At 42.2% G+C, this 27,588-nt stretch overlaps 1 protein-coding gene across 2 annotated transcripts in view; it reads right to left on the reverse strand.

The window, feature by feature from the left end:
* The window catches only part of LOC137320244 (arf-GAP with SH3 domain, ANK repeat and PH domain-containing protein 1-like), a 417,474-nt gene that overhangs the window by 121,669 nt on the left and 268,217 nt on the right, over window positions 1-27,588 (reverse strand). For both annotated transcript variants that reach the window (XM_067982012.1, XM_067982011.1), the window contains exons 14-15: window positions 6,760-6,847; window positions 4,734-4,782 (exon numbers count right to left, since the gene is read on the reverse strand). In XM_067982012.1, the coding sequence (XP_067838113.1) occupies window positions 4,734-4,782; window positions 6,760-6,847 (137 nt within the window). The remainder of the gene's footprint in view (window positions 1-4,733; window positions 4,783-6,759; window positions 6,848-27,588) is intronic.

The raw sequence follows: 27,588 nt of genomic DNA on the forward strand, positions 1-27,588 counted from the left end.
AATTGATTCAAAATCACAGGTTACATGCCTGCAATTTCTCAAAATGGGCTCCCTGTGAGCACTTGCTCTTTTGCAGGGAGTGCCAGATCGCAGAATCATTCCTTTGGTTTCTTCCTTAAATTTTGGAATGGTAAATTTGAAGGATTGGCTGATATACATTTGATAACTTTTAACTTAAGAAACTTTAAGGCCTCTATAGCAAGACAATCATTTAAGTTCTGTGGCTTATCCTCCATAAAAAGGAGGCTCAGAGCCACCAATCAGGTATTTTTTTTAAAGGTTTAAGGTGCTGCGACCAGGGACCAGGAATTTAGACTGCTACAGTCTTGATTTTCACACTCACCAGTTTATGGTGGTGGAAACATAAATTAGCATTACTTCCTGTATCAACAATTTCTTAAAAAAAACAAAGAAGCAGGTATAATTTAACTTGCCTTTTGATTTGTGATGTTTATAGTGATAAAAAGAAGCCACATCACATATCAACTGAGATCCAATTTGCTACTACAAATCAGGCATAAATGATTTTAAGCAGTTGCAATCTTACTCCGAGGGACATGAGTCGACATCACAAAAATGTCCATGATTGGCACTATATTGGTAATCTGATAGCCCAATAGCACATCTGTTATGGAAACAAATTTTCACAAGCAAATAATAAGGATTGATGTTAAGGCACATTGATCAGTCAATGTTGAAGGTTATTTATCCTGTGTCTAAATCTGTGTTTATACCTAATCAGGAAGTGTTTTCCAGTGACACTGGATGTCAAAGAGTAAAATGTTCAAATTTCTCCAGCATGGACAAACATCATTTTGGGAAGCAAAAAAATTCATGCTTGACTGGCAGATCCTTAGCACACAATTAATCTTTAGTAAGAATGTACTAAGCAGTAAAATTTCTTAAAACCTATGTCAGTGGGCGCCTTAGATAGCTCAGCTGGTTAAGCTCAGCAGCTGAGCTTTCTAGATTGAAGGGGACCAGTTTTAATCCCTAGTTGGAGTTGAATTTATTGATCTCATTACAATTGGCTATAGTGTTCCGAGTCAGGGAGGGAAAAAAAATCAGCCAGGATTCCTATTGGATATGTGGATACCAGGTGAGGACAGGATTAGGCTTGTTTTAAATATTTAAGATTCATAGAGTCTACAGCACAGAAAAGGGCCATTTGGCCCAACTGGTCTATGCCGACATTTATGGACCACACGAGCCTCCTACCACCTCTCTTCATCTAACCTTAGCAGCATATTCTTCTATTCCTTGCTCCCTTCATGTGCTTAACCAGCTTCCCCTTAAATGCATCTATCCTATTTGCCTCAGCTACTCCTTGTGGTAGCGCGTTCCACATTCTTACCAGCTTCAGATATGATGGTGCCAGAGGACCGCTGGACCCATAGAACAGTGCTCGAATTTGTTCTTTGGATGTAGGTGATGCTGGCAAAGCAGCATTTATTTCCCATCCCTAGTTGCCTGAGGGCATTAAGAGTCAACCACCTAGTGAGATTGGAGTCACCAGTTGGCCACACCAGGTAGAAGTGGCAGGTTCCCTTCCCTGAAGGACATTATTGAATCAATTAGGTTTTTATGACAAAAACAGTAGCTTTCATGGTCATTTTTTCCAGTACCAGCACACATGTTACCAAATTTACTGAATTCAATTTCACAATTAGCCATAATAGGTTTTGAACTCGCAACCTCTGCGATGCTACTTCAGTACCATAACCCCCGTACAACCATATTCCCGAAGCCCATCAAGGAGTCTTCAGGAAAGGAGGGAAGAAAATGGGCAGAGAGAGTATGTAATAACAAATAGTGAGTGTTAATGGTTTATTCGACAGTGCAATATATCACAGCTAAGCCAAATCCATTTCTCACCTGACATCTACATATGAGCAGTTCCCAGCGCCGTCACTGGAGTTCAGTCACTAGCAGGACCCTTGGATTTTTCCTCCAACCTACCTACCCCCCTGTGCCATGCCACAGAGGCCAATTATAGTGCTCTTGCCGAGTCTAGACAATTGAGCTCTGATTAGGGATCAAACCGTGGGCCCTTTTTGGTTATGTATAGCTCAGTACCAAACAATGCATTTACTCAAGCACCCATCTGGAAGCTTCACCAAACTTGGTTTTAAAAAAAAAGCAAAAATAAGTTTTTAAAAATTGCTTTTGAACAGCTTCTTTATTTTGGAGGTAAGTTATTCTCTAGCTTTTCTTCTCTTGTCTGTTTTCTGAATCTTCCTAAGTGACCAAATTTGAGAGTGTGGATTAAAGAATTGCATCCTGGCTTCTGGCAGTGGCCACCTCTGACCTAGGGTAACCTGCCTCAAGAAGTAACTTCTCCTTGATGGAACAGCCAAGAGTAAGAACTCACTATGTGGGGAACTGCAGGCCCAAAGCCATATCCTACTACTTAGCAGCACAGTGAATTTATGCTCCAATGCACTGTATGTGTTTTCTTAGCTTTATTTTCTCACCTCCTCTCCTGAAGACATTGACTCCATGCTGGGATACAGTTCTACAGGTGTCAGCTGCCTCCAGTGCCTTGCCTATGTGACCATTATTCATGTGCGCCTTAGCCCATGAGTGTGGCAGGCATCGTGGGCATCATCCAAACCATCTAAAACTGATCCTGTCCTCATCCAATGTCCACTTCCAGCTGACTGTTCTCTTCCAATTGCTGAAGCCAATTGTGGAAGGCCCAACATAACCTCAGCTGACATCAGCTAAAACTCAGCACAAAACGGAAAGCAAACATGCCATTGTTCCAGTTTGTATAACTCAGTTATTCACTGGATAAGCTCTCTCAGTCATTGGGGGAAACCATTTTCTATGTTTTAAACATTCTAGGCCCCATAACGAAGTCGATTATATTTAGAATAGAAGTTTACAACATGGAAACAGGCCCTTCGGCCCAACATGTCCATGTCGCCCAGATTATACCACTAAGCTAGTCCCAATTGCCTGCACTTGGCCCATATCCCTCTATACCCATCTTACCCATGTAACTGTCCAAAATAGAATCATAGAAGTTTAAATATCTACCTTTCACAACAAACATCCAAGGAAATAATGGCATAAGTAACTTACTTCATTACTTATGATACGCCATAATTTCCTAGTATTTGTGTGCTGCTCTGCTGAGACCATCAAAACATTTAAATTAATTACAATAGCTCCACCCCCATTAAAATTAACAATCATAAATTTGCTGGATTAACGCTACTTTGATCACCACTGCCAGTTAGACTGTGACGGAATGGCGTTGGTGGGCTCAGTTTGGTATAATAACAGGAATAAGAAAAATCATGAATATTTTGGTTTTGAAAAGCAGGATATTGATGTAAATAAACCTATGTTTGAATTAATTGGCTCAAATGATAAGGTCCATACTTTGCAATCCATTGAATTGTATTAAAGAGACTGCTTAAAAAAAATCTTCCAGAGCAACAGGTCTGACAAAAACAGCTCTTAATGGATACAGCTCATTCAGGATTTTCGTTCCTTTAAGCGATGACGGGTGAGGGTAACATCTCTTTTATGCCTCTAATTACTACCAGTAGCTCAGTAAAATGCAATGCCTTCTATTTAAATTCATAACCATTCCATTGTGTTGCATTTTATTTTCACCACCCCCTTTCAATTTTACAGATGTATTGTGCACAACACATTCCACTGCAGAAATCTGTCCATAGCAGTAAGGAAGTGGCTGATGAGGTAAATCTGATTTAAATCGACGGCAAACATCAGTGAGTCTGTGCTTGTCCTTGTCCTTGTGCAACTGCAGCAGCTCAGCTCCATTCAGTTTCTGTCACTGATCAACACAGCTCAATTTCAAGCCCACCCATACAGCATTCCGAATGGACAAAATATTTAATGAACATTCCCATTGGAACGTTGCTAGAGAATATGTGCAAAGTTCCATTGGACAGTTTGTCAATCACGTGCACACAGGTGTCCCACACCTTACGGAAGTTTGCTATTCATCACGTTATTTACTATTTATACGATATTCAGTGATTTGTCAGTTGCATTGATTTATATTGCTGCATTTCACTTGTTTTGAACGAAGCAACACAGACCTGTACATACCAACGAAATGTCTAAACAATGCAAGATTGTTTTGCACTGAATTCCGGGGTCACTGAATTTAAATAATAATAATGCAGAGCATATTTTATCAGGTAATTTGTTTATTGTCCCAAATAGAATAGTTAATATGTGTTAGTTCAACTGTTACACAAAGCATTTCTTTTTACTACAGTACTTTTTGAGGTGAACTATTTTGGGAGAGAATACTTAGTGCCAGCTCAATCCGTTTTATTACTGTACATGTGCATTATATATACAGGATCTTTAACTTTAAGTTGGCTATTATGTAACGGGGGAGCACAATCTGCTATAAACAGCATCTTGAAACTTAATGGAAATCTTGAAAATAAACAATCTTAGGTGCTTATATGAACAGATAAAATCCATATAATAAATACTTTTTCATATCATAACAATACTTTCATAGAGGTGATAGTGCTGAACAGGACACTATGGCTATGTGAATCACTAGCCACACATTGTTTGAAACTGGGCTAAGAATACTTAAAGTTTCCAAAATAGACCCCAATTAGTTTGTGTTTAATAAAATTACAATGACATCAATCTCATGTGGTCAGCTCAGTCCATTTTCCCCATAACACACAGTCTTGGATTAAAATGACTTTTGTCACAGAAGCACTTACACTTGACATTCCTGTTCATCATCTGCTTGGAAATGATAGGTCCTGTTGTCTGCGGTGGGGGAGGGGGAAGAGAAGGTAAAAAGAAATGACAAAAATAGGTAAAAAGACATGATGAAAATAGCTATCAAGTAAACAACAGAAATAACTTTCCAAAAATACCATCAGGTAGCTATACTGAATTCTGAAAACATTAGATTACTCACTCTAGGTGAAGCTTTCTTCATTCTTTGCATGCAATACAATCAGAGCATACACACATGATATTTTGTTAATTTACTTAGGGGTGAGGCACTTAGTGGTACTGGCTTTTTAAATCTTATTACATACCTAGGGCTCTTTTCCCACTCAACTGTATACCATTGTAACTCACCAACAGATCATCTTATAACACAAAAAAATAATTTAAGTTCAGGGTGCAGCCTATGTGTGCGCCAGTATGGTATTTATCTTTGATCTGCAGCACATCCTTCATTCCTTCCAACTGGAGGAGACAGCAATGAGTTATTGATATCACCCAGTCACTACTTCCTGATTTACTTCATCCACTCTTACTCTTTTCAGCCTTTGTGATGTTCAGCACTATGGCCTCAGCCCTTCATCTTGGTTACTCAAAAAAAAACTTAATAGCACAACATGATTGAATTTCAAATCCAGGTTGACCATTGCAACAGGTCAAAGAATAAAGGGGTTGGATTATTTGTGGAGATTGTACTGCATTTAAAGAATTAAAAAAATCTTGATAATCAGTGATCTACCATCCTTCTTCAATTCTCGATCTTTGCATAATAAACAACAGTTCAGCAAAACCAGAGTTGGACCTCTAACAACATGACTTCAGTTCAGGCCAAAATATCCAATTTCTGTTTTTGAAAAACTTCCTCTCCCCAACTCACTGTTGTGAAGTGTAAGATTTAGGAAGTTATTCCTTATACCCTCCCTGCTGTTTACTTTGCTCGGTTCACTTGGCCCTAGAACTGCAATCTTGGTGTGTCAGATCCTCCTAGGGAGGAAGTTGTCTGGATAGGATCATGAGAGTCATTCCAAGGATGGCAAAGGTGAAAGTCAACAATAACCTGTTCTGAAATTCAGGAGGAAATCCTCAACTAGGTGATACTACACAGTTCTATGCCTTGAATACTCCCTGTCCAAACCATTCATTACTGTAATTATTTTACTGTCCCTGCAATATTGTCCAACCCAGCATGGACTGTAATGCTAGCATCCATTAAAGCTAGAGGTATTTAGCTAGTGACCTGAAAAGATTATTTTCACCCAATATCCCCAGTAAGGTACTAGGAATATCTGGAATATTCCATCCCCCCCACACCCCGTCCATTATCCTACTCCAATTACTTTCAACTTGTGAACTTCACCATTCATCAATTAAAAACTAAATTTGATCAGCCGTGTCAGCATCCCTTTTAACAATAATCAATTAAAACAATTCTGATTACCTCTAACATACTTTAAACATTTTTTTGTGGCTGTTTTTACTTCAAAGAACGAGTGTTAATGACATCATTGAGGTATGAGTTTGGAAAGGTTACTGGATCTAAGGCTGTAAGGCAACAGATTTAATATAGGTAGTTGATGATGGGTTAATGGCTGCATCTCTGCTAATGCTAATTCAAATTCCTCATACACACTTGACAATTTCTTCAAGTTAGTAGCCCCCATGATTGTTTAAACAAAAATATTCAAAAACCCAGAGAAATATATGTGGATACAAAGGAATGTTATTATTCCTTGTAATTATTTGCCTTCTGTAAAAGGGATCTGGACGGTGAGACTTCCTGTTTAATTAAAAGCTTGAACCCCAGTTAAGTACTACCAGCAATGTTTACAAAGGATCTTGCATACTGGCAAACTACCCAAATTCTGCAATTATAAATACCCGAATATATAAAAATCTGTGCAAGTATGTGTAAATATATACTCCCAAGTCTAAACCACGAGGGAATTTCAAAACATCAAGTTATTTCACAACTACAGAATCCAAGCCAATTAAGAATGTAAAGAAACATACGTGATATCAAGTCAAAACACTTTTTCTCATCTGCAGTGGGTTTCACCTGGCAAGTCAGTAAATTCAGTCTTGCTGGTTGTCTGTTGGTCTAAAAATACAAAATACATAGTAGAATGCATCACAAGTCAGAACGGTTGACATGACAAGGACTTTTCTACATTAAATGTAGTTGAAGAGGAAGTGATCGTAGTGGAAAAGTTTATTCCCTTATTTTGCAACAGCCTCTTTTGCTTTGCAGATAAATCCATAGTTGAAAGGCTCTTTGTGCTGTTCAGTAAATGTGATCCCCACTAATTTGTGCTGGATTTAATATGGAGATTTTCCAGGTGAATAGTTGCCAACTTTCCCAAATTTTAACATATATTGTAAAACTTGCACCTTATAAGCTAGTATTGTATTTTTTAGTGAAACAATCATTGGAACCTATGGACCATATCATACCTAGCAGGGTTAACTCTCAATACTTTGCAAGAATTTTCTCCTGTTTCAGTAATGAAGTTAAGAAAGGAAACTGTGGAAGCAATATTTGAAACAGCAATGTCCCAGATTTCTCATTCAGTTTCAAACTTTTTGGTTTAAGCCTTCAAAGTGTGAGAGCTGAGGCAAGAGGTTTAATATTAAAAGGCTTTCAATCTCTATTGTAAATTTTATAAACCTGTAACATTCTACAAACTTTGTTATACAGTACTTGTGATTAATGATCGTATTGAAGAGGCACTACTTTCATGAAAACAGGTTTGGCAGGAGTCTGGGGAGGAGACTAGCTAGTAGAATAGTGCTTCTTTTATGTTACATTAATGTCACATGCAAGTGATGTGAAAATGCATCTTAAAGCAGTTTACATGGTCATTGTATTGCAAATTCATAATTAAATGAAAACAAGTCTGCTAAATATGTTTCACAACAAGATTGCATTTTTAAGCTTGAAAATTTTATATTAAACTTGTAAGAAAAAATATTTGTATAAATATATACCAGAAAGTAACACAAACTCATACTTTGGAATTGAAAATATTAAAGGCAAAGAAAGCTATAGAGCATTTTTGTCAGGAAGTGCTTAACCACTTATGATTTACATTCTTCAAAAGAACAGCCACCTTATTTTGTAAAGATATCCTCAGTTGAGGGGTCAATGTGCAGAATCCAGCAGCAAATGTGTCAATCAAGCACATGTCAGGAAGCAATTTCTGCATAGCTGCACTTTTGACACATCAGTCAGAAGTACTTTTTAAAAAAAAACATGGTATCTGCTGAGCTCTGTTATGCTAAAAAGAAAGGGACTCCACAAATCAGTCTGTAAAAAGACTAACTATGTGGAAAGCAATGTTGGATAAGAGATGGCTGTGAAAAGCCATTTCCCCTGCTCTGCTCCCACCCAAAAGCAGCAACAAATGCAATCTGCTTCAATTCTTTTACTTTGAAACGTTTGCCTTTTAAGGCTTAATATGTATTCTGTAAAAACATTTACTTTTTAAAAATAAAAAGAGTTGACTTGCACACATCTGAAGCACAATTTACATCTCAAGAGATTAGAACAATTAAGGAAAAGGGAGTGTGTACACTGAAGAGAAGATGGAAATTAATAAAGGGAAGACAGTAATTAAAAACTTCAAAAATATTTAGTATCGTGACAACTTGCTATATTTCAGAGTACTCCTCCTAATGATGCTTTGCCAATCATTGTGCTGAGGCCACATAACCTAATATCCTGGAGATAATGTTGGCTCCAAACACGAAGTTTTCAACACAAAATTAAACTTCCTCTTCAGCTGACAACATTTTCCTAACTTAATGTCTGATGCATAATTCATGATTCTCATTTGTCAACACTTTTTTCTCCAACTAAGTTGAAATCGGGTCAAAACATGCGAAATGGGCATAAAATTCACAGAATTTAGAAAACACTGGCGAATATACAAGGAATATTTGAAATTTCCAGAGCGTCATTAAATCTGAAATCAGTTCATCTTTTCTGATCATAGACAAGTAAATTTCTATTCTTTTGATACAGTGCTGTCTCAAAAGCATCAAAATGTACAGGAACTTCGACTGAGATATTTTACAGCCACATAATATACGGTAGCATAGTGGTTATGTTACTGGACTAGTAATCCAAAGGCCTGGACTAACAATCCGGAGTCATGAGTTCAAACCCCACCACGGCAGCTGGTGAATTTAAATTCAATTAAATAAAAATCTGCAATTAAAATACTAGCATCAGTAATGGTGGCCATGAAATTACCAGATTGTCGTAAAAACCCATCTGGTTCACTAATGTCCTTTAGGGAAGGAAACCTGCCGTCCTTGCCCGGTCTGGCCGATATGTGACTCCAGACCCACAGCAATGTGGTTGATTCTTAATTGTCCTCTGAAATGGCCAAGCAAGCCACTCAGTTGTAAAATCTCGCTACGAAAAGTCATAAGAAGAATAAAACCAGACGGACCACCTGGCATCGGGCCACTAGGCACCGGACACGACAACGGCAAACCAAGCCCAGTCGACCCTGCAAAGTCCTCCTCACTAACATCTGGGGACTTGTGCCAAAATTGTGAGAGCTGTCCCACAGACTAATCAAGCAACAGCCTGACATAGCCGTACTCACAGAATCATACCTTTCAACCAACGTCCCAGACTCTTCCATCACCATCCCTGGGTATGTCCTGTCCCACCGGCAGGACAGACCCACCAGAGGTGGCGGTACAGTGATATACAGTCAGGAGGGAGTGGCCCTGGGAGTCCTCAACATTGACTCCGGACCCCATGAAATCTTATGGCATCAGGTCAAACATGGGCAAGGAAACCTCCTGCTGATTACCACCGACCGCCTGCCCTCAGCTGATGAATCAGTCCTCCTCCATGTTGAACACCACTTGGAGGAAGCACTGAGGGTAGCAAGGGCACAAAATGTACTCTGGGTGGGGGACTTCAATGTCCATCACCAAGAGTGGCTCGGTAGCACCACTACTGACCGAGCTGGCTTGAGTCCTGAAGGACACAGCTGCCAGACTGGGCCTGCGGCAGGTGGTGAGTGAACCAACACGAGGGAAAGACTTACTTGACCTTGTCCTCACCAATCTACCTGTCGAAATGCATCCGTCCATGACAGTATTGGTAGGAGTGATCACTGCACAGTCCTCGTGGAGACGAAGTCCCGTCTTCGCACTGAGGACACCATCCAACGTGTTGTGTGGCACGACCACCGTGCTAAATGGGATAGATGCAGAACAGATCTGGCAGCTCAAAACTGGGCATCCATGAGGCACTGTGGGCCATCAGCAGCAGTAGAATTGTATTCCAGCACAATCTGTAACCTCATGGCCCGGCATATTCCTCACTCTACTATTACCAACAAGCCAGGGGATCAAACCTGGTTCAATGAGGAGTGTAGAAGAGCATGTCAGGAGCAGCACCAGGCGTACCTAAAAATGAGGTGCCAACCTGGTGAAGCTACAACTCAGGACTACATGCATGCTAAACAGCAGAAGCAACATGCTATAGACAGAGCTAAGCGATTCCACAACCAACGGATCAGATCAAAGCTCTGCAGTTGTGAATGATGGTGGACAATTAAATAACTAATGGGAGGAGGAGGCTCTGCAAACATCCCCATTCTCAATGATGGTGGCGTCCAGCACTTGAGTGCAAAAGACAAGTCTGAAGCGTTTGCAACCATCTTCAGCCAGAAGTGCCGAGTGGATGATCCATCTCGGCCTCCTCCTGATATCCCCACCATCACAGAAGCCAGTCTTCAGCCAATTCGATTCACTCCACGTGATATCAAGTAACGGCTGAATGCACTGGATACAGCAAAGACTATGGGTCCCGACAACATCCCAGCTGTAGTGCTGAAGTCTTGTGCTCCAGAACTAGCTGCACCTCTAGCCAAGCTGTTCTAGTACAGCTACAACACTGGCATCTACCCGACAATGTGGAAAATTGCCCAGGTATGTCGTGTCCACAAAAAGCAGGACAAATCCAATCCGGCCAATTACCGCCCCATCAGTCTACTCTCAATCATCAGCAAAGTGATGGAAGGTGTCGTCGACAGTGCTATCAAGCAGCACTTACTCATCAATAACCTGCTCACCGATGCTGTTTGGGTTCCGCCACGACCACTCGGCTCCAGACCTCATTACAGCCTTGGTCCAAACATGGACAAAAGAGCTGAATTCCAGAGGTGAGGTGTGAGTGACTGCCCTTGACATCAAGGCAGCATTTGACCGAGTGTGGCACCAAGGAGCCCTAATAAAATTGAAGTCAAAGGGAATCAGGGGGAAAACTCTCAAGTGGCTGGAGTCATACCTAGCACAAAGTAAGATGGTAGTGGTTGTTGGAGTCCAATCATCTCAGCCCCTGGGCATTGCTGCAGGAGTTCCTCAAGGCAGTGTCCTAGGCCCAACCATCTTCAGCTGCTTCATCAATGACCTTCCCTCCATCATAAGGTCAGAAATGGGGATGTTCGCTGATGATTGCACAGTGTTCAGTTCCATTCGCAACCCCTCAAATAATGAAGCAGTCCGAGCCCACATGCAGCAAGACCTGGACAACATCCAAGTGGCAAGTAACATTCCCGCCAGATGAGTGCGAGGCAATGACCATCTCCAACAAATGTAAGGAATCTTACAACACCAGGTTATAGTCCAACAGTTTTATTTGAAAATCACAAGCTTTCGGAGATTATCTTCTTCGTCAGGTGAGTGAGTGATTATCTCCTTTGTCAGGTGACTTACTCACCTGACGAAGGAGATAATCTCCGAAAGCTTGTGATTTTCAAATAAAACGGTTGGACTATAACCTGGTGTTGTAAGATTCCTTACATTTGTCCACCCCAGTCCATCACCGGCATCTCCACATCATCTCCAACAAGAGAGAGTCTAATTACCTCCCCTTGACATTCAATGGCATTACCATCGCCGAATTCCCCACCATCAACATCCTTATAGTCATCATTGACCAGAAACTTAACTGGACCAGCCATTTAAATACTGTGGCTACAACAGCAGGTCAGAGGCTGGGTATTCTGCGGTGAGTGACTCACCTCCTGACTCCCCAAAGCCTTTCCACCATCTACAAGGCACAAGTCAGGAGTGTGATGGAATACTCTCCACTTGCTTGGATGAGTGTAGCTCCAACAACACTCAAGAAGCTCGACACCATCCAGGACAAAGCAGCCTGCTTGATTGGCACCCCATCCACCACCCTAAACATTCACTCCCTTCACCACCGGCGCACAGTGGCTGCAGTGTGTACCATCCACAGGATGCACTGCAGCAACTCGCCAAGGCTTCTTCGACAGCACCTCCCAAACCCGCGACCTCTACCACTTAGAAGGTCAAAAGCAGCAGGCACATGGGAACAACACCACCTGCACATTCCCCTCCAAGTCACACACCATCCCGACTTGGAAATATATCGCCGTTCCTTCATCATCGCTGGGTCAAAATCCTGGAACTCCCTTCCTAACAGCACTGTGGGAGAACCGTCACCACACGGACTGCAGCGGTTCAAGAAGGTGGCTCACCACCACCTTCTCAAGGACAATTAGGGATGGGCAATAAATGCCGGCCTCGCCAGCGACGCCCACATCCCATGTACGAATAAAAAAAAAATAGCTGTTGTAGTAGGGAAAGACTGTTTAATTTAACAAATATAAAGACAATAAAACTGAACTTTTTGTGAAATACAAAATCACCTCCACTTGTCAATGTCATTCCCCTTCAGTTGAACTGCCTGTGGAGGTGCGATCAGCGCCAGCAGCTCTCCCCAAGTATGCAGATAAGTCCCGAGCACCAATTTCTATCGATCCTCGGGCTTCAAGTCTGGACCCACAAATGGGCACAAATGAATTTTTACCCCTTAGTGCTTGCTCATTGTCTTGCTTTGTGGCCCATCAGAGGTATGCTTAATTTTGCCTTTGCAAGGGAGTTCTCTAATTGCGCTAAGTATGTAATTTTCTACTCCCATTTTCAGTCTGGTAGCTCGACTATGACCCTACATAGTTACACAGAGGCTACAGCACAGCAACAGGCCATCAGGCCCAACAGGTCCATGCCGGTGTTTGTGCTCCACAAGAGCCTCCTCCCACCCCTTGTCATCGAACCCTATCAGCATCTATGCTATTTGCCTCAACTATTCCTTGTGGTAGCAAGTTCCACATTCTTACCACTCTTTGGGTAATGAAGTTTCTCCTGAATTCCCTATTGGATTTATTAGTATCTTACATTTATAACATCTCGTTTTAGACTTCCTCACAATTGGAAACATTTTCTACACGGCTACCCTATCAATCCCCTTCATAATCTGAAAGACCTCTATCAGGTCACTCCTCAGCCTTCCCTTTTCTCGAGAAAAGAGCTCCAGCCTGCTCAGCCTTTCATGATAAGTATATCCTCTCAGTTCTGCTATCATCATTGTGAATCTTTTTTGCAATGCCTCTATATCCTTTTTAGAATATGGAGACCAGAACTGTGTACAGTACCCTTAAGTGTGTTCTAACTAAGGTTCTTTGCAAGTTTAACATGACTTCTCCGCTTTACAATTCTATCCCTTTAGAAACGAACCCCAGTGCTTGGTTTGCCTTTAAGGCCTTATTAACCTGCGTCGCTACTTTTAGTGATTTGTGTATTTGTACCCCATTTAGACTCTTGTTATCCAAGCAATATGTGGCCTCCTTATTCTTTCTAACAAAATGCACCACCTCATACTTATCTATATTGAAATTCATTTGCCAATTACACACCCATTCTGCAAGTTTATAATGTCTTGTATTTTGTTGCATTCTTCCTCAGTATTAACTATGCCCCCCAATTTGGCGTTGTCTGCAAATTTTGAAATTATACTTTTGATTCCAGAGTCCAAATTGTTTATGTAAATTGTGAACAACAGTAGTCCTAGCACAGATCCTTGTGGAACACCACTTCCCACCTTTTGCCAGTCTGATAGCTACCCTTAACGCCTACTCTGTTCTCTGTTTTGTAACCAGCTTGCTATCCATTCTGCTACTTGTCCCGACTCCATATGCTCTGATCTTAGTCATGAGTCTACTATACGATACCTTATCAAAGACCTTTTGAAAATCCAAATATATTACATTTACTGAATTACCTTTGTCTACTCTTTCTGTTACTTCTTTAAAGAATTCAATAAGGTTGGTCAAATATGACCTTCCCTTTGAAATCTGTGCTGACTATTCTTTATTATATTGTCGGTTTCTATATGTTTTTCTCCCTCTTTGTTTCCAGCAGCAACAGGGGCTTCCCAATCATGCTCAACAAAAACTTGCATTTATATAGCGCTTTTAATGTAGTAAAATGTTCCAAGGCGTTTCACAGGAGCATTATCAAACAAAATTTGACACTGAGCCACATAAGGAGATATGAAGACAGGTGACCAAAAGCTTGGTCAAAGAGGTAGGTTTTTAGGAGCGTCTTGAAGGAGGAGAGAGAGGTAGAGAGGCGGAGAGGTTTAACGAGGGAATTCCAGAGCTTGGGGCCTAGGCAGCCGCCAATGGTGGAGTGATGAAAATCGGGAATGCACATGAAACCAGATTTGGAGGAGCACAGAGATCTTGGAGGATTGTAGGGCTGGAGGAAGTTACAGAAACAGGGAGGGGCAAAGCCATGGAGGGATCTGAAAACAAGGATGAGAATTTTAAAATCGAGGCATTGCCGGACCAGGAGCCGATGTAGCGAGCACAGGGGTGATGGGTGAACGAGACTTGGTGCGAGTTAGGATACAGGCAGCAGATTTTTGGATGAGCTCAAGTTTACGAAGGGTAAAAGGTAGGAGGCCAGCCTGGAGAGCATTGGAATAGTCTAGAGGTAACAAAGGCATGAATGAGGGTTTTAGCAGCAGATGAGCTGAGACAGGAGCAAAGACGGGCGATGTTAAGATGGAAGGAGGCGGTCTTGGTGATGGGAGAGGATAAGTGGTTGGAAGCTCACCTAAGGGTCAAATAGAAAGCCAAGGTTGCGAACAGGCTGGTTTAGCCTCAGACAATGGCCTGGGAGAGGGATGGAGTCGGTGGCTAGGGAACCGAGTTTGCGGCTCAATCAATTTTATTACCACAGTCTGACAGCCTGATCATTTGAAGTACTGTTTGGGGGGTGGTGAAGGTAGAAGCAATAAAAAAGTATGTTTACAGTAAGGCTACCCTAATGTAGACCAGCAAATTGGAGACTGGGATGCAGAAGCAAGCCTATGATTAAAACTCCAATATATTGCTGTTATAGCTACTGGACCTCCTCAGTTCTATTCAACATGACATCCAGTAGGATGCGGTAAAACTGGAGTATTGTGTCCAATTCTGGGCACCGCACTTTAGGAAGGATGCAAAGGCCTTAGAGAGGGTGCAGAGAAGATTTACTAGAATGGTTCCAGGGATGAGTGACTTCAGTTACGTGGATAGACTGGAGAAGTTGGGGTTGTTCTCCTTAGAGCAGAGAAGGTTAAGAGGAGATTTGATAGAAGTGTTCAAAATCATGAAGGGTTTTGATAAAGTAAATATAGAGAAACTGTTCCCATTGGCAGAAGGGTCAAGAACCAGAGGACACCGATTTAAGGTGATTGGCAAAAGAACTAAAGGTGACATGAGGCAAAACTTTTTTACACAGCGAGTACTTATGATCTGGAAAACATTGCTTGAAAGGGTGGTGGAGGCAGATTCAATCATGGCTTTCAAAAAGGAATTGGATAAATATTTGAAGAGGAAAAATGTGCAGGGCTACGGGGAAAGCGCGGGGGAATGGGACTAACTGGATTGCTCTTACAAAGAGCAGGCACAGGCTCGATGGGCCGAATGGCTTCCTTCTGTGCTGTAACCATTCTATGTAATTTCAGTTAACTTGAGTGACATAGCAAATTGCTTGGGAAAGATTACTTGTGGTGAAGGTACTGCTCATTCACGGACTTTCTAGTGCAACAAAGGAATGAATATAAATGCTGTTAGCAAGCTAAAGTGAATGGTGCTTTGAATAGGATTGTGCGAAGGTTCATGAATAGATTTGATATGAAACGTTTTGCAAATGGCTTAATGTGAACAGCATAACAGCCCGCTTGACTGGCACCCCATCCACCACCCTAAACATTCACTCCCTTCACCAATGGCGCACAGTAGCTGCAGTGTGTACCATTAACAGGATGCACTGCAGCAACTCGCCAAGGCTTCTTCAACAGCACCTCCCAAACCCGTGACCTCTACCATCTAGAAGGATAAGGGCAGCAGGCACATGGGAACAACATCACCTGCAAGTTCCCTTCCAAGTCACGCACCATCCCAACTTGGAAATATATCGTCGTTCCTTCATCGTCGCTGGATCAAAATCCTGGAACTCCCTACCCAACAGCATTGTGGGAGAACCTTCACTACACGGATTGCAGCGGTTCAAGAAGGCAGCTCACCACCACCTTCTCATGGACAATTAGGGATGGGCAATAAATGCTGGCTTTGCCAGCAACGCCCACATCCCATGAACGAATAAAAAAAATAACAAAAATTTAAGAATTTTTGAAGCTCTGATGAAGGGTTACACATAAAATTTTAACTTGTCTGTTCTATCCAAAGTTGCTGACTGTAACTACTGAGTGCTTCCAGAATTTTGTGTTTGTGTTAAAAGATTTAATGTGAATGGTGTCACTTTGGCTTGGTGACCTGAATGCTTCAGGGAATTGTTAATGTGATAGATTCAAAGCTACTTAATAGAGTCTTGTGGGGTTATCAGGCAGCTTTTGGGTTGGATGAAGAATTGGTTGCATTCTCGAGGCAGAAGGATGTTATTAATGACCAGTGGTTCTGCGTGGGGACTAGTTATTTGTGGAGTCCTACAGGGATTGGTGTTCGGGTTGTTGTTCTTCAACATCTTTACTAATGATCTGCATAAAGGCATTGGGGGAATTTTGCACAAGTTTGTGGATGATACAAAGATTGGTGCATCTGTTAGGAGCTTAGATGAGAAAAATAGATTACAAGCAGATCTAGATGCAATAGGGAATGGACCTGTGTCTGGCAGATGTAATTCAATATAGATAAATGTAGTGTTGTGCACTGGGATAGGACTAAAAGCATTTACATGTAACCATGTGTATACCTTGCTGGGCTGTAAACTTAAGGTTGTTGAGTGGGAGAATAACCTTGGTGTCACAGTACATGAATGTCTGAAGATTCACGATCAGTGCTGCAAAGCTATTGCAAAAGCAAATAGAGTACTTAGGATGTATTGCCTGGATGATTAAATACTAAACAAAAAATACTATACTGTCCTTGTATAGACCTCATTCAGAATACAGTGTCTAGTTTTGGTCCCCTCACATGGTGGGTGATTATAGAGGGCATGGAAAACATTCAGAGAAGATTGATACCAAACTTAAAAGCCCTCAATTACCACAACAGTCTGAGAGAGCAAGGGCTTTTTACTCTAGACAAGCCTAGATTGGGGACATTCGATTGAGGTTTTTAAAGTAATGAAAGGATTAGATTTGGTCCACGTGGATAGGTTATTTGAATTAGATTGGTTAGAGAAGATCGGGGACATGAGTGTAAGTTACATCAGCATAGAACTAGGTTAGATGTCAGGAGGTATTTGTTTTTGTAGAGTCATCAAATTATAGACAAGTTGTGGCTTGTGCAGAGTGCAAATTCAAGAGGGAGCTGGACAAGTTCCTGACTGTGGTTGACATGACTACGTACAGAAGGTGGGTGGGGTACTGGGGGATGTGTCTCCCAGTCACTGTGGTCTTCTGGAGCTTGTTTGATTGCCTTTTGAGGAGGGGGGGGGGGGGTCAGAAAGGAACTTCCCAGAACACTTTCCCACTAAATTGGCCTAGGTTTTTTTTTTGTTTTTCTTCTCTCCCAAGGTGATCACGTGACTGGCTGGTGGTGGGGCCAGGGATGCGGGTCGGGGTAATGGTCTGTACCTTGACAGTACGGAACAAGTTTGATGGACCAGTTGGCCTTTTCCGGTCTATCGTGTTCCTATGATCATCGCAATGCATTGATCCTATTTTGGACTCTTTTCCAGATGCATTCTTGCTGCAACTCACCGTTTTGGGTTTGCTTCTGCCTTCATCTGCCACAGTGCGCTGACTGTGCTGTTTCTCCACTGAGGCTTTTGTCATCCAGACCACTGAACAGGAATAGGCCATTCAACCCCATGAGTCTGTTCTGTCTTTCAATCAGATCATGGCTGATCTGCACCTCAACTCCATTTACCAACCTTTGACATCCTTACCTAACAAAAAATTGTTGATCTCAGTCTTGAACATTTCATAGCCTTTTAGGAAAAGAGTGTTCTAGGTATATACAACTCTAAAGCGCCTTGGGATGTTTCACAATGTTAAAGGCGCTATCTCAATGAACATTTTTGCTTGTGTGAAAAAGTACTTCCTGATTTCACTCCGAAATGGCCTAGGTCTAACTTTAAGATTGGTGGGAGATCCAGAACAAGGATGCAGAGGAAATAGTTTCTCTGTACCTACCCTACCTAATCCCTTTATCATTTTGAACACCTCAATTAGATTACCCCTCAAACCTCTAAACCCAAGGGAATACAAGCCAAGCTCATGCCGCCTGCCTCATAATTAATCCCTTTAAGCCCGGGTACATTCTGGTGAATCTGCGTGAATCTTCCTGAGGAGCGGAGCCCAAAAGTGAACACAGTGCTCCAGAAAGGATCTCACCAAGACTATGTGCAACTGAAGCATCGCTTCATCCCTTTTGTATTCCAGACCCCTTGAGATAAATTCAAACATTGCATCAGTCTTTTTGATCCTTTTTTGTACCTGTGCAACTCACACTTCCCCACATCAAGCTCCATCTGCCACAGTTTTGCCCACTCTCTTAATCTCTCGCTCCTCAGCTTCTACTGTTGTTACTACTAGCTTCTCCTGTACAGGTGTTTTTTGGTGGCAACTTGATTTTATTCACATGATATTGCTAATTCTTTACTTTTAGTTAGGAAACATTGCCTAACAATACCATTTCAGTTAACAAAAAAATAACTTTGCATTTGATGTCCACTTTAGTATAATCTACAGAAAGCACCCAGCTCCCATATTGCTACTTTTGCAGGTGTCCCTGAAATGACAACTTGCTACCTCAGCTCCTGATCCTTAGCTTTGACTACCTATTAGCAAGTTGCAGCTTTTGTACCAGGGAAGATTACATGGCTTGCAGCTCTGAAATGAGAATTGGCTTTTAAGGATAGGGAGAAAATTCTTACCAAACATGTTATATTTTCACATGAACTTGTATACTGTAGCTGACTGCATTGCCTCTTCAGCTCCGAGGTCTGCTGCACCAACTGCCACTCCCTTGCCTCGGCAGCTGCCACCACCTGCATTGACTGCTCCTCCACTGTACTATAAGACAGCACTGCGTGTAGCTATGGCACATGAATTTTGCTAGTTTACCTTTAGGGATCTGGGTGAAATCTTTTATGTGGAAAAATTTTAAAGGGGGTGTAGGAACACAGACACCTGGGGGTGTACGTACACAAGTCTTTGAAGGTGGCAGGACAAGTTGAGACGGCTGTTAAAGAGGCATACGGGATCCTGGGCTTTGTTAATAGAGGCACAGAGTACAAAAGCAAGGAAGTTATGCTAAACCTTTCTAAAAAACTAGTTAGGCCTCAGCTGGAGCATTGTGTTCAATTCTGGGCACCACATTTTAGGAAGGATGTCAAGGCCTTAGTAAGGGTGCAGAAGAGATTTACTAAAATGGTACCAGGGATGAGAGAGACTGGAGAATCTGGGATTATTCTCCTTAGAGCAGAGAAGGTTAAGAGGAGATTTGATAGGTGTTCAAAATCATGAATGGTTTTGATAGAGCAAATAAGGAGAAACTGTTTCCAGTGGCAGAAGGATCAGTAACCAGAGGACACAGATTTAAGGTGATTGGCAAAAGAACCAGAGGCAACATGAGGAAAAATAATTTACACAGCGAGTTGTGATCTGGAATGCACTGCCTGAAAGGGTGGAGGAAGCAGATTCAGTAGTAACTTTCAAAAGGGAGTTCAATAAATACTAGAAAGGAAAAATTTTACAGGGTTATGGGGAAAGAACAGGGGAGTGGGACTAATTGAATAGCCCTACCAAAGCGCTGACACAGGCACGATGGGCCAAATGGCCTCCTTCTTTGCTGTACCATTCTATGATTCTATGTAGAAGCTCTGAGTATCCACACTCAGCAGTATATGACAAATGTTTGTAACACAACACCCTCTTGGCACATTGGGGCTGTTTTCATATTGTGTACTTACCAAGCTCAGGTGTGAAGGAAGTTTTTGTACACCAGTATAGGTTTACTTGAGGAGTCAAGGAAGGGAGAATGTGATTTCTATCCCTTTAAGGATGTGAATCCAGGCCCACCACTTCTGTTTTAAGTGGAGACAATGTGGCAACTGGTGGGACCTCAACTGTGATCAGCTCACAAAAGTGATTCACACTGTAGGGTCTGTGGAAGATGAGTTCCTTACATTGTTGTGTGCTGTTGATAGTGGGCATGCTGTAAGGCTGATGGCAGGAGCATTCTGGAATGTAACTGTGTCTCTTACTGCAATAGAGAATAAAGTTCCAGCTGATACTTTATCTGAAAGCTTAGGCTACATGTTAATGAGACTGCGTTACAGCAAAACATCATGGAGGGGAATACTATAACAGCACTATTTGAATGCATATGGCACAGACAAGGTTAAATGGCTTATTTCAAGGCCATCTTCAGATTTTGCATATATTTAATCCTGTGAAAAAGACTGTTGTGTTCCTCCACAGCTGTTTATCTTTTTTTCTAGTTTGACAGCAAGGCGTACTGATTATGTGGTTTTCCATTTTTCATTCTGGCACCTCAATCTTGGGTACTAATTTTTCATGGCACACTTGGAGGAGGACATAAGAACATAAGAAATAGGATCAGGAGTAGGCCATAGGGCCCCTTGATCTTGCTCCGCCATTCAACAAGATCATGGCTGATCATCTACCTCAACACCACTTTCCTGCACCATCCCCATATCCCTTGATGCCTTTAATAGAGAAATCTATCGAGCTCTGTTTTGAATGTACTCAATGACTAAGCCTCCACAGCCCTCTGGGGTAGAGAATTACAAAGATTCACCACCCTCTGAGTAAAGAAATTTCTCCTCATCTCAGTCCTAAAGGGCCTACCCCTTATTCTGAGACCGTAACCCTTGGTTCTAGACTCCCCAGCCAAGGAAAACATCCTACCTGCATCTACTCTGTCGAGCCCTGTAAGAATTTTGTATGTTTCAATGAGATCACCTCTCATTCTTCTAAACTCCAGAGAGTACAGGACTAGTCTACTCAATCTCTCCTCATACGACAATCCCGCCAAGCCAGGGATCAGTCTGATAAACCTTCATTGCAATCCCTCTATGGCAAGTATATCCTTTCTTAGGTAAGGAGACCAAAATTGTACACAATACTCCAGGTGCAGTCTCACCAAGGCCTTATGTAATTGCAGTAAGATATCTTTACTCCTGTACTCAAATCCTCTTGTAATAAAGGCCAGCATACCATATGCCTTCCTAATTGCTTGCTACACCTGCATGTTAGCTTTCGGTGACTTTTGTACAGGGACACCCAGGTCCCAGGGCAGCGGACAAGGACATGTCCGATGCCCCAACCTCCACGGAGAAGGGTCTACCATTTTCTGGAGTCTTTAATGCTGGTGCCTGAGCCAGTGCCTGTTTTAAATCCTTCACCGCCTGCTCCTGGAGAGGGCCCCATTCTCATGTTGCCCCTTTCCACAGGAAGGTGTATAATGACGCTGTATGGGCAGAAAAATTCTCTATAAAATCTTGGTGGTATCCTATCATTCGTGATATGAATGTTCGAAGGGAGGAGACATCTCTGGGAATTGGATTCTGACCTATAGCCTTAATTTTATCGTCACTGATCTTGCATACACCATGTTCTACAATTATTCCTAGATACCGTACTGCAGGCTATGCTATCTGAGCCTTCTTTAGGATTACTTTTATCGCGCTTTCCCATAAGAGAGCAAAAAGTTCTCTGAGCAAGGTGTAATGCTCTTCTATAGTTTCTGTATGGAGCAGTATATTGCCTACGTACTGGACAAAGGCTTCTGGTCAGCTAAACCTGTGGAACTCTTTATTCAGTAACTGATATGTGGTTTTCTACAAGTATATAAAAAGGAAGAGGGTAGCTAAAGCAAACATTGGTCCCTTAGAGGATGAAACTGGGGAAATAATAATGGAAAACAAGGAAATGGCAGAGGAATTGAACAGATATTTTGTATCTGTCTTCACAGTAGAAGACAATAATAACATACCAATAATAGTAGATAATCAAGGGGCAAAGGGGAGGGAGGAACTAAAAACAATCACTATCACTAGAGAAAAAGTACTAGGTAAACTAATCGGTCTAAAGGCTGACAAGTCCCCTGGACCTGATGGCTTGCAGCCGAGGGTCTTAAAGGAAGTGGCTACAGAGATAGTAGATGCATTGGTTGTAATCTTCCAGAATTCACTAGATTCTGGAAAGGTGCCAGCGGATTGGAAAACCGCAAACGTAACACCCCTATTCAAGAAGGGAGTGAGACAGAAAGCATGTAACTATAGACCAGTTAGCCTAACATCTGTCATTGGGAAAATGCTAGAATCCATTATTAAGGAAGTAGTAGCAGGACATTTTGAGACTCATAATACAATCAAGGAGAGTCAACATGGTTTTACGAAGGGGAAATCATATCTGACAAATTTATTAGAGTTCTTTGAGGAAGTAACGGGCAAGGTGGATAAAGGGGAACCAATGGATACAGTATATTTGGATTTCCAAAAGGCATTCGATAAGATGCCACATAAAAGTTTACTGCACAAGATAAGAGCTCATGGTGTTGGGGCTAATATACTGGCATGGATAGAAGATTGGCTAACCAACAGAAAACAAAGAGTCGGGATAAAAGGGTCATTTTCAAAATGGCAATCTGTAACTAGTGGGGTGCTGCAGGGCTCAGTGCTGGGTCCTCAACTATTTACAATATATATCAATGACTTGGATGAAGGAACATTGTGCCTTGTGGCCAAATTTGCTGATGATACAAAGATAGGTGAAAAAGCAAGTTGCGATGAGGACACAAAGTGTCTGCAAAGGGATATTGACAGGTTAAGCGTATGGGCAAAAATTTGGCAGATGGAATATAATGTGGGAAAATGTGAAGTCATCCACTTTGGGAGGAAAAATAAAAAGGCAAAATATATTTGAATGGAGAAATAGTACAAAATGCTGCGGTACAGAGGGATCTGGGTGTCCTCGTACATGAAACACAAAAAGTCAACATAAAGGTGCAGCAGGTAATCCGGAAGGCAAATGGAATATTGGCCTTTATTTCTAGAGGGATCGAGTATAAAAGCAGGGAAGTCATGCTACAACTGTACAGGGTGCTGGTGAGACCACATCTGGAGTACTGCATACAGTTCTGGTGCCCTTATTTAAGGAAGGACATACTTGCATTGGAGGCAGTTCAGAGAAGGTTCACTAGGTTGATTCCGGGTATGGAAGGGTTGTCTTATGAGGAAAGATTGAACAGGTTGGGTCTATACTCATTGGAGTTTAGAAGAATGAGAGGAGATCTTATTGAAACATACAAGATTCTGGGGGAATCTAAAACGAGGGGGCATGGTCTCAGAATAAGGGGTCGCCCGTTTAAGATGGAAATGAGGAGAAATTTCTTCTCCCAGAGGGTCATGAATCTTTGGAATTCTTTACCCCAAAAAGCTGTGGAGGCTGAGTCATTGAATATATTCAAGGCTGAGTTAGACAAATTTTTGATCAGCAAGGGAGTCAAAGGATATGGGGAATGGGCGGGAAAGTGGAGTTGAGGTAAAAATCAGATCAGCCATGATCTCATTAAATGGCGGAGCAGGCTCGAGGGGCCGAATGGCCTACTCCTGCTCCTATCTCTTATGGTCTATTATGGTCTTATGATGGAATATGGAGGGTGAGATGTGAAAACCCTGAGGTAAACAGTTCCAAGTATATTATTGTTCACGGAAGGTAAATGCAAATTTGTACTGGCATTTAGGGGTTAGGGGCACTAACCAAAAACCATCCAATATGTCAAGAACGGAAAATATCTTAGAGCTTGCCGAGGTGCGCATGAGGGTATCAGGTGGCTATGCCACCGTAGGGGTTGCAGAGGGCGAGTACTTATTCACCTCTCGATAGTCATCAGGATCTGTCTGTTTTTTTAACCGGTCATATTGGGGTGTTATCAGAACTGGCCGTCTCTTGCAAAACCCCTTGTTGCAATAGGGACAGTATAATCTCAGCTACCAGTCTCTCTGCCTCTTTTAGGAATCGATATTGTCGGGCAGGACGCAGAGGATTGAGTCCCTGTTCTATCACCTCCTGTTCTATCTTTTCACAATCATTCTTGTGAGCAGTCCAACATTTCACCTGAACGAGGATCTCTAGTATTATGGGATTTTCGGTTAATAAGGTCTCTCAATTATACCCCTTGTGTACCCCCACTAAATGAATACATGCTTCCTTCACAATTCTCACACAAGCCAGGCCGAGTACTCCTGTCTTCCACAAGAAATGGTTAGCCATGTCTATTGCTACACCGTATTTTTCTAGCAAGTCTACCCCCAATATTCCAAACATATCCTCTGACTTACCCTGTTATCCATGTTGCCTGAACCCAATCTCAATATTGCCTATGTTCAGAGGTGCTTTTGTCAAAACGCTGGTATTTACCCCATCGGCAAACCCGCCTAAATCAACAGTTCCCATGATTTTACTACCTATAGGAGGGGATCCCCATATGCATCTTTTCTGGCGGTCTCTAACCAGAACAGTCACGTTGGGTCTTCCATACGCATCATACTGCAGTTGTGTCAGGGATCCCTCCAGCTTTACAGAGGCCTGTCCCCGTCAACAGGAGTGGGAATCTCCCTCCTGCTGTGGGGCCAGCGGAGTGGTCGGGGCTGATGTGATTCCTCCTGCACTGTTCTGGAACTGCATTTTTTGCAATTCCTTTTGTAACATTTGGAGCTTAATGGGTTCACTATCTCCAGGGGACTTGGCAGGCATTTCCTTAGCCATTTCCCCTCCATGTCTCCTACTGTCCTGGGGTAGGAGCAGGACAAATGTTCTTTCCTTCCAAATATCCAACATTCTATTACCCCTCCTTGCCCTCTGAAATTCCCCTAATTTGTCTACAGTTGCCAACGATCTGCAGTCCTTTGTATCATATTTACTTTCCCCTTTTTATCCTTATTTTGTTCATATTTCCTATACATCCAGGCAAGAACCAATTCCTTGGTATGCAGGTCACTGATAGGATTGTATAAGTCACTAATTGTCTTGTATGTCTCACTACAACTGCCTAATATCACCCCCAGCCATCTTTGCAGCTTAGGCCCCTCCAATTCGTTCCAAACTGGTACATTGGGTCCAATCATGTACACGTGCTTATAACGATTCCACAGCCGCACAGCGAAAGCTGGGGTGGCTTCTCTTTCTCGCAATTCACTAGTGCATTCATAGCTGCCTGACCTCCACCACCTCCTATCCTTATTGCTTTCCAGACCACAGCTGTAGTATCAGCCCATCTCTGCCTGCCAGACACTTAAATACTTCGGGGCTACAGGCATATAGTATCATGCGCACCTTCTCTCTTTCATCACAGTTGTTTAATTCAGCAAAATTGCACCAACATGTACATGCATTGGCGATGGAAAAGCATCAGCTATCAAGTGGTATCGGACGACTGCGAACACCAGTAAAGACAGTGACATTGGGTCTTTTGGCATACCCTATATGGGTGCCACTAAGAACATCTTTGAGTTCCCTAATGGGAAACGAGCAATGACGAGTTCTCTCAATTTCCCTCAAGTCTGGAAGCGAAATGCTGATCGCTGTGGGTGCGTGCCCAGTTCATATGACAATGAGTTGCCATCCTGTTCCTTCAGCTTGACTGTAATCAAGAATGTGGAGTCGTTAGATGCAACCGCCCATTCAGCCTCTACCGCATACCCGGTTGCGGACGAGGGTCCCAGCAATGGTTTATTGGTTTTGAAAACACAATACCTTATGTAACGATGTGAAATTTAGTATCTTCCCTGCTCTGTTTGATTTTTCCAAAATTGCTTTGCTATCAGGCTTGGCTTGTGTAATAAAACTTGTGAGAGGCTCTATCAACAGATGCTGTCTGAAAAACTTGGACAGTTTATGGACATAAATTCAGGTCGAGATATAGATGCAGTTCCCTGGGCTAACACCACACATCCCATGCAGAGAGAAAAACGGGAAGTAGCTGAATGGTTGGTTACAGGGGCTACACGGGGATGGCCGCTCGTAACAGGATAGATATAGAAAGCATGTGGGAACATGAAATTATACAAAATCAATTAAAGAGTATTATGAAAGGAGAGAATAGGGTAGTGAAAGGGTCGTTAGATGAACAGCAACAAGTTTCAGTGTCTTTGAAGGAGATGGTTGACAACTTTCAGCAGACTCAGGAGAAAATTAATGAAGTAAAAAGTGACATGACAACATCTAAGACGCAAATCTCCAAAGGGATCATGCTCGTTTATGCTGTCACAGGTACAAAAGGAAATGGAAGATATTGAGAACAATCATATCCCTTTTTTTTAATAACTGATCAACAGCTAGATAAACAGACTGGTAATGGAGGAAACCACTGTAATGTTAGGCCCCTGGGATCTGTATACCCAATGAAACATTCCCGTGAAGGGTGGAAAGAAGGACAAGTTTTCGTTATCATTATTGAAATTCCATGCCTTCCACCCAACCAGAAGCCCCTTGAGGTTTTAAAGGTGGGACCCATAGGCATCCTCAAGGGTGACGTACATAAGATATTGGTTAACTATCCATAGGTATTGGCAAAGGGTGAAACCTGGATGGCACCGGATTTATCTTGTTGTACTCTGATCAAGGGCACGTGGATGTGTCACAAGAACATAAGAAATAGGAGCAGGAGCAGGCCAATCGGCCCCTCGAGCCTGCTCCGCCATTCAATAAGATCATGGCTGATCTGATCCTAACCTCAAATCTAAATTCATGTCCAATTTCCTGCCCGCTCCCCGTAACCCCTAATTCCCTTTACTTCTAGGAAACTGTCTATTTCTGTTTTAAATTTATTCAATGATGTAGCTTCCACAGCTTCCTGGGGCAGCAAATTCCACAGACCTACTACCCTCTGAGTGAAGAAGTTTCTCCTCATCTCAGTTTTGAAAGAGCAGCCCCTTATTCTAAGATTATGCCCCCTTGTTCTAGTTTCACCCATCCTTACCGCATCCACCCGATCAAGCCCCTTCACAATCTTATATGTTTCAATGAGATCGCCTCTCATTCTTCTGAACTCCAATGAGTAGAGTCCCAATCTACTCAACCTCTCCTCATATGTCCACCTCCTCATCCCCGGGATTAACTGAGTGAACCTTCTTTGCACTGCCTCGAGAGCAAGTATGTCTTTTCTTAAGTATGGAGACCAAAACTGTATGCAGTATTCCAGGTGCGGTCTCACCAATACCTTATATAACTGCAGCAATACCTCCCTGTTTTTATATTCTATCCCCCCTAGCAATAAAAGCCAACATTCCGTTGGCCTTCTTGATCACCTGCTGCACCTGCATACTAACTTTTTGATTTTCTTGCACTAGGATCCCCAGATCCCTTTGTACTTTCCAGTTTCTCGCCATTAAGATAATAACTTGCTCTCTGATTCTTCCTGCCAAAGTGCATAACCTCACATTTTCCAATATTGTATTGCATCTGCCAAATCTCCGCCCACTCACCCAGCCTGTCTATATCCCCTTGTAGGTTTTTTA

The sequence above is a fragment of the Heptranchias perlo genome, chromosome 3, assembly GCF_035084215.1.
Source record: "Heptranchias perlo isolate sHepPer1 chromosome 3, sHepPer1.hap1, whole genome shotgun sequence".
Lineage (NCBI taxonomy): Eukaryota > Metazoa > Chordata > Chondrichthyes > Hexanchiformes > Hexanchidae > Heptranchias > Heptranchias perlo.